The sequence below is a fragment of the Monopterus albus genome, unplaced genomic scaffold (assembly GCF_001952655.1).
Source record: "Monopterus albus unplaced genomic scaffold, M_albus_1.0 scaffold143.1, whole genome shotgun sequence".
NCBI classification, from domain to species: domain Eukaryota; kingdom Metazoa; phylum Chordata; class Actinopteri; order Synbranchiformes; family Synbranchidae; genus Monopterus; species Monopterus albus.
Window position 1 is genome coordinate 1,025,463 of NW_018128023.1, and position 8,263 is coordinate 1,033,725.

Sequence of the window (8,263 nt, forward strand, 5' to 3'; positions counted from 1 at the left end):
CTGGAAACGCCGCGGAATTCCCCTGGAGGAGTTGGAGGAAGTGGCTGGAGAGGGAAGTCTAGGCATCTTTGCTTAGACTGCTGCCCGCGCGACCCGGTGCCGGATAAGCAGAGGAAAATGGATGGATGGATGGAGCACCCTGTATGACCTTTGACAAAAAATTCATTCACATCTTAAATTTGGCTGCAAAATGCGACTGATCACTGGCAGCCTGGAACCCTGAAAATGTGAAACAGTGTATTAATTTCCCTTCTATCCTTAGCTGCCAGCCTCACTAGCCTGTCTATACATTTTTGTCCTTTATCTGACTGAGTTTTGAGCAAATTATTGATAAAGTCCATGGTGCTAACTGTGGTTCTGAAGTAGCCTGTCAGCAGTTGTGCTGCTCAGGAGATCACCGTTTAATGATAAATTCATGCCCATGTTTCTGAAATAGCACACATTACTGTAATCTGCAATCCACCCTTCTGTCTCCATTATTTTCCTTTGACCCTGTCTTGTATTTCCATACAGCCTATAACAGGCTGTTTAAGGGTCCACTACAGGTCCTCTGCAATGAACTATCAGCTCAGCCCTTGGCCAGACAACAGCCAAAGTTATCTCATTTTATAACATTACTGGTAATAACATTCAAGAAACAGCAGCTGAAATGAAAAACTTACTTTGATTTGCATTATACATTGTACACAGGTGTGTCTGTCATTTGCCCATTTGACCACAGTTATAGTGAGGTGGAGTAAGTAACTAATCTGTGCTTTGTTTGCATTTGCAGTCAAGATGGTGGTGCTCGTCTCTCCTGTTTTGTTCACTTTGTATCAGGGGATACATTCGCAAGAAAAAGTAATTGCACTGTTTGCAATTTCCTGTTTTTGCTTTTGTTTTGCATAAATTGGGTCATGAAATGCGATCTGATCTTCACCAAAGTCACAAATTAGATTAGATATCAATATCAACAAACACAATATTTATAAGCCGATAAAACACAAACACTCATGATCTTTCATTTCTTCACAGGGCTGTAATGCCAGGCCTCATTCATAGTGAATGGCAGCTGCAGCTGGCTCAGCAAGAGGTTCAAGTCTAAGACGTCTAATGACAGTTTACTGTGTCCAACTGAAAGTGGCTACTTCAGGAAATAAGGTCATGCGGAATTCACTTCACCTAAAACAGTGTTAAAAGTAAGTAAACATATCACTCCCACAGTGTATAAATACTCCAATACAAGCAGGCAGAAGCAGTCAGATGGTATGACCTTGGATCAGAACTAAAGAGGGTGAAGCTGCTTTTAGCTACTATGCTACATACAGATGGAACTGACTTCCTAAACGTACCCAAAATCTTCCCCTTTCAAGTCTCAACTTGTTTCTCAATAAAAATCTCTGAATCTCCATCCCACTTACATAATCACACCCTACCATCCTAGCACATCCTCTGTTTCCCCAAGCACGCCTTCTCCCAACTGCTAAGTTTATAGAATCAACCAACCGACCAATCAATCAATCTTTACAAAAGAGGATTTACATCATTCACACAAGCAATAGTTTTTCTTATTCAGTTGTTTAATGGCGGTTGGCAACCAGCTTTTGGTGCATTATCGCCACCTTCCAGACTGGAGTGTGGCTCAGAACAGCCCCTACCTACTATTACTAACCCTAGTTAGACTCATCACATACTGTATTTATCAAGGCATTATTTTGCTGTCTCCTATTTCCCCACTATATGTCACTGAAACGAAGCTTTGAATGAATGAACCCATTTTCCAGACAGGTTTCGAAGTGGTTCAGTACTGATTCATTGCTTCTTTTGCTCATCACTAGGCTTTAGATTAGTCATGTGAAGAAGGCGTGGTCTTGGCTCAGGAGAGGTAGCTGTTGTCTGGCAGAGCGGCCACGGCGTGCCTTTGAGTTTGGCTGGATAATTTATTAGTTTTAAATATTTTAGATATGGTAAGTTTTACGTGTACAACGATATACTGTTACAGCTTAGTTGAAGATATTTGTTGATGTACTGTGCCAACATTCGTGTTAGGTTGCTAGATCATTAGCCACCTACGCCTGAAGAAAAAGGCGCACTGGCTCCTGGTAGCTAACATTAGCTGGACTAGCAGTGAAAGTTAAGTTGCGTTATTACCAGTTAGCGAGCTAAAGTTACGATGACTTATTTGCAGTTGCTCTGTGTTTGTTAAAGTCCGATTTACTTAGTGTTGGTGTTCATATTTGGCTAACAATGCAAACTGAATTCATGTCCTGGTTAACTTGAGTTACATCAAACTAAAGAAACAACGGAGCGCTAATCCAGATTGCTAATGGAAGTTCATGTTATTCAGGCTCTCGCGCTTATAGGTTGTACTTTGATTATTGATTGAAGTGTTGACCGCGAGAAGACGTACGAAATGGCATACTCGGATATTTACCTGTCCTACAACTTCAGAATTCAAACATTGTTTTATTGAAAGGACATGCACAAGCCCATGAACAGCAACCAGACTTCACCCTCTCTGATGTTGTCCAATGGATACATTCTGCCTGAGGGCAAACTGACTCCCAACACCCTCTTTGTTGGTGGAATTGACATGAAGGTAAGATGAAATCAGTTTAGTTTAGGTAGACACCGGCTATTTGAAATGTCTGTCTGTCTGCCCGTCCGGCTATTTGAAATGTCTGTCTGTCTGTCTGCCCGCCCAAGATTAAAGATAGGTAAAAAGTTCACGTGAATCTAGGCACAGCCAGGTATGAAAATACATTTTAAGGGCATAAGTCATCATCTGAATACACACATTCCAGTTTCCAGGCCCTTGGCTGAGCTCTTCCCATAGGAATGTGTACTTTGCTAAAGCAAAATCAGTCAGATATTTTAATGATTTCTTGCTAGAAATGGCCTTTCAGATTGTTAATAGCTGTTTAAAACACCAATAATCATGGGCAACTGCACTATTTCCACAAATAACAGGGTGGTGTTAGGGCGTGTGTGTGGCTCTTATGAAAGCCAAGGATTCTGCCTTTGGGTTGGGCTTCAATTTTGAGCTTTTTTAAATGTTTCACCCACTACTGTATATCTCTGAAAAGTACTGTATCTTCATGCTTGCTGCCCACACATTTAATAATTAAAATTCATTCATCTGAAAGTTTTGTTCTATTCTAAATTAAATTTTCAGTGCCACAGCACATTTGAAGGTGTCACCACTTAACCCCAGCAGATTGATGCTTTCATTTTAATTTTAAATTAAGCGAGAGGAGCCATGGCAACATAATTATAGATAATATAAAAAGGCTAGGTCTCGTGAGTGAGACGGTTGAAAACAAGTGTTGTGGTGTACTTGAACTGCACATTGTGAATACTGCACTAGTGCACTGCCTTGCTTTTTGTCTACAGTACGTAATACAGGGAAGATGTTCAGAAGTCAATTTTTTCAACAAAAATTCATTTGAATTTTTAGGTGGATGAAAAGGAAATGCGGGACTTCTTTGCCAGATATGGTGCTGTCAAGGAAGTGAAAATTATCACATACCGTGGAGGGATCTGCAAAGGGTGGGTTTTGCTTTTTAGAGACATTCAGGTGTAATGTGAAAATGTTTGACTACTTGACAATCCTGAGTGTGTATTAGTATTGTTATTTTTTGACATGACTGTCTTTACTAGTCTTAAATGATTTAAACACTTTTTAAATAGATTAATACATGTTTAAATAGATAAAAATCAACACTTGATGACTTGTGCATTGTACTGGAGTAAATGTGACCTTTTGCTATTGTTTTGAGTGGGGTTGGAAACGGAACATTGGTTCCAAATTAGAACCGAGTTTAAAATGCTGGGTACCAGGTACCATAAAAAGACAAACTTAATTTCAGTTCTGCTCATTGGCTCCTAATTGTGAACCCTTGCAAACAAAGCAAAGAGTTTTACCTGCAAAGATGTATGTATCTGTGTACCGGAACTTGTCTACCTGACCACACCATGCATTAAACCAACAGCATATCAATTTGTTTACATACAAGCTAGTATGAATGGCTAATACCACTTACAACAATGTGAAAATATGGAACGCAGGGAACGGACAGAAGTGTGGCTTCACTTTAGAAAAGAAAATGAAAACATTTAAGACAGCGCTTGTCTGTTAAATCTCCAAGATGAGTTCCTTTTGTAATGGTGCCCATCTACCACAGGGCATCACTGCTGCTGCCCCCATATATCATAAAGCACAATTGCCTATTTATTGTGTATATATTTAGTAAATGCTAGTAAAATACTGTTTAATTTGTGAATATTCAGTTTATGTTTACAAGAAAAGGTGTTTTTATCTAAATATTTTTTAACCATTTTGGAATTGATAAGAACCAGAATTGATAAGCAGAATCGAAATCTGTATCAGTAAAATTCAAACGGTATCCAACTTTAGTTTTGAGTCATTAATTTAACTCCTAAAGAGCATTTGTTAGTTAACTTATGTGTGTGCCTGTAAAATGGGCAGTTGTTTATATTCATGGCAGTTTTCTGAATATTTTTGCTTTACTAAAATGTATTTTTCCCCATATATTTACATAGGGTATTGATATTGATTAGGTGTAGTTTTGTACCGAGTTATTTTCTGTGTCCTTAGGTATGGGTTTGTGTACTTCAGTGAAGATGTCAACATTCAGTCAATCATTGAGGTGAGTGGATGTCTGGCTGTTATATTATTATACTATTCTTTTCCAACTGACAGTAATATTTCTGTTAATATTTTTTCCCCATAGCAACAGATCAGTTTTAAAGGCCGAAAACTCAAACTGGGTCCAGCCATCATGAAAGAAAGGAGCTCTCGTATGTATTAGGAGACACCTCCGAAGAATTTCATTTGGGTGTTTGGTTAGCAGTGCAGATAGAGGTTACATTAAATGTTCACACACATACTGTCATGTAATGTTTTTATTCTTTATTCAGGGTACATGCCGTCCCATCTGGTTGGTCCAGCTCCTTGGATGAGCCCCACCCAGTACTTCTACTGTTCTTGCTGCTCATCCATGGGAGGGAGTGTAGCACAACCTTCATCCATCATCAGTGGAGGCAGCCCCTACAATCAGGTATCACACATGCAGGAGTCTCATCTCAACAGGCCAGCAGACAGAATTTGGAAAAAAACTTAAGTTGTCAAGCCGAGTAAGCGCATTATGTGTGGTATTAGTGATGCTGACACACATACACACCTTTCTATTCTCTGTTGCACTCTGTAAAATAACATAAGCCTTTTTCTTTACGGTGAAGTGAATTCATTATTACAGCCTAGAACAAAGGTGCAAAGTAGAGAGCAACCTTTTCAATTTAACTCAAAGGATAAAAAATAAAGTTGGTTAAGGCATGGTTATGTCTTTTCTAATAATATCTTTGTTGTTGAATTATTCAGACAGTACCAACTGTCACAAGCAGTTAGTCATTTTACCAGAACCTTTCAGTATGTATTTTAATACCGTCTTGTACTGTGGCCTAACGTGTAGTCACTGGCTGTCTTTGCAGCCGTACTCCTATTCCAACTTTGGAGGGTTTGTAATTCCGCAGGTGCCAGTGAACTACGCACAGAACAGCTATGCCTACCAGGTACATACACAACTCCACACCCCTTGGTCAACAGCATCTCATGCAGGGTCTTCAGGCACTGCATACACACTCCTGCATATCAGAAGAAGGGTTCAGCCTGGTTTAGGTCCACCTGTCCTCCCTGACTTCTCAACACAGCCCACATCTGTCCTGTAGAGGTGAATCTGAGTTTGTCTGTTGCCCTCTGGTTAACTGCTGACCCTTCTCACCCACACACAGTATGCTCCACCTCGCTGGATTGCAGACCAGAGGACACAGCCTATCGATCAGGTGACTCTGCATTTAGTAGGAATAGGAGTGGATGTCAGGATGTTTAACATTCAGTGCAAGTCAAATCACTTGTCATGTGAGGACCTTGTAAGCCCAAGGGGCTGAAAACATTGTGTGCACCTTGGAGAACTTAGGATTCCATCTGATGATGGCAAATTAGCTGTTTTACTTATTTATTAATGTGTGCTTCTTATTGAATTGACTTTTTGCACCGCTTTTCAACCTGAGAGTATTGGTTGTGGCTTGTCCACTAACTGCAGTGTCCCTGTTTGCCAGTAGATGGTGATGTCTGGGCAGTGTTTACCCATGAGATTTAATGAACCCCATTGTACAAGGTTGCTCTGTGTACTTGACAATTTGTAGCACTTGCAGTGTTTATGGAAGTTTGTTTTATGGCAATTGTTCATTCCTTTGTAGCATCTCTGTGCCTCTTTCATTTTCAGCAAGCTCATTTTGGTAATGTTGCACCCCATTTCCAGAGCTTTGTGGACTGTGGAGTCCAGACTATGTTGACTGTGCTGTAGACCACAGCTACACAGCCTCCTGCCAGGTAAAACACTACTCCAAAGCACTATCATGCCAGGGATATGGTAGGCTGGCGCACCTTCCCTGAAAGAGCAGGGGGTTAGTCATTGCAGTCAGGAAAAAAACAAACTGTAGACTGTTAGCTCTCCACTGCACATGGTTGCCTATTCTAACCTATAGCCACCTTCCTCTGTTGTGCATGATGTTCTGCAGTCATGCCCAGTCATACTGTTCTGTTGTTAGCGTTCCTTTTTATTTTATTAGTATAAATGTTGGTAATCCAGACTGGGTGTGTATTTGAAATGGGAAACCATTATTTGCTTGTGATGGGATTTTCTGTCTTCTGCTCTCTCATAGGCTACAGCAAGTCAAAATGCAGACAGGATAACCATTTCATGTCTTGGATTCAGCTTGTCAGACTGATTTCAGTATGCCCTCCTTTCTCCTCCCCTCAATTTCTGAGACCCATTTTAACACCAGACTGCAGGAGCTCACAAGTTTAACTGTACTAGTTTGATCAAAGTCGCTTTGACTGTGACTGGTAGGGTCGAGCTGTGGTCAGCCGCTTTTAACTCACACAGATCATAGAAAAAGTTGCACGGGAAGCGCAGAGCACCCTCACCATACCAGCTGATGCACTGACTCACATAATCTTTTTTTGTTTCCCTTTGTTATTTATCTAAAACTAAAGATAGAAAAAACTTTTAAGATCACCCTTTTTGCCTGTTTATGTTGTTTTGCTATTTATTTTCAGAAATTATTTTAAGTGTTTGTTTGATTTGGCTTTCTTTAGCTTTTGCAAGGGATCTCTGTACATAAATGCTGTCAGTATGTTAACAGTGTCTTTACAGAAATCTGGTTTCAGCACTGGAGTATGCTTCTTTAACTCCAGTGGAGATCTAATGTACCTTTGACTAGTTTTCATTAACCTATCTGTTACAGTATAAGGGCTTTCGGCTATTCCATTAATTTCAAGCACTCACATTTATATTGCTTTCTATTTTATTTAATTGTGTGTCCATTTGGGATGGTAAACAAAAACTTTTCAGTTTCACAGTTTTTATTATTATTATTTTTACTATTATTGTTATTTTGTTTGTTTTGGGCAAACACTGGATATTTCAAGTTGATCTCCACTGTTTCACACTCGAGGACAATCAAGGCATCAATTTAGTTTCTCATTACTCAATCAACTTATTTGGAGAGAAAGTGGAAAGCAGTTTTAATCCACTTAGAAAATGAAGGCAATGATTTAAAGGAGCTCCACTGTATGTTTGGTGAAGACACTCACTGTACATAGTTCACTTCATACTGTTAGTTTCAGGATTTGGGGTTTTAATATAGTTGCAGGTGGTATTACAGAAAACATTTTACTGACATTGCATGAGTGAACAATACTTTTTATACACTTTTTTTTCCACTTCCATTTAGGAGCACTGCACTGTTAGGTTTGTGTTCATGTTTGCAGGCTTTGGATATTTTGTTTGAAAAATAAAAGTTGAAATCTGTTACCATTTAAATTTTTGAAGCTCTTGAGGGTTTTTTAATGTCACATTTTGGTAGTACTGGGTATCGAACTTGGATACTTTTATGGTATTGATCGAATTACTTTAATACCATCGTGTATTGAAAAATGATTTTCTACATTTTTATTTATTGATATTAATGTTAACAGAACTTGTGGAAAATAGGTTTGCTTTTTATGTCATGAAACTGCTTTGAGTGCACAAAATGGCAACAGATTTTGTAATATATATGTATAGTTTTTGTTAAAATTGATTTTATAAGATTGGTATCGAACAAAGAATCCCATTAGGAACAGCTATTGGTACTGGTATTGAAGATCTTTGAATGATAGGTGCCCTACATTTTGATTTGGTTGTGTATTTCTTTTGGA

General features: G+C 39.1%; 1 protein-coding gene across 2 annotated transcripts; it reads left to right on the forward strand.

Moving 5' to 3' along the window:
• Window positions 1–1,813: 1,813 nt before the first annotated feature.
• Window positions 1,814–7,605, forward strand: dazl (deleted in azoospermia-like). Of its 2 annotated transcripts, none has more exons than XM_020614207.1 (10): window positions 1,814–1,946; window positions 2,456–2,578; window positions 3,437–3,528; window positions 4,598–4,649; window positions 4,734–4,800; window positions 4,921–5,060; window positions 5,491–5,571; window positions 5,791–5,841; window positions 6,285–6,391; window positions 6,724–7,605. In XM_020614207.1, exons 1-9 carry the CDS (start codon window positions 1,944–1,946, stop codon window positions 6,363–6,365), a joined length of 690 nt encoding a protein of 229 aa, XP_020469863.1. In that variant the 5' UTR covers window positions 1,814–1,943; the 3' UTR covers window positions 6,366–6,391; window positions 6,724–7,605. The 2 variants fall into 2 exon arrangements, with proteins under 2 accessions (XP_020469863.1, XP_020469864.1); XM_020614208.1 differs by having other exon boundaries at window positions 1,815–1,946; window positions 6,321–6,391.
• Window positions 7,606–8,263: the final 658 nt, after the last annotated feature.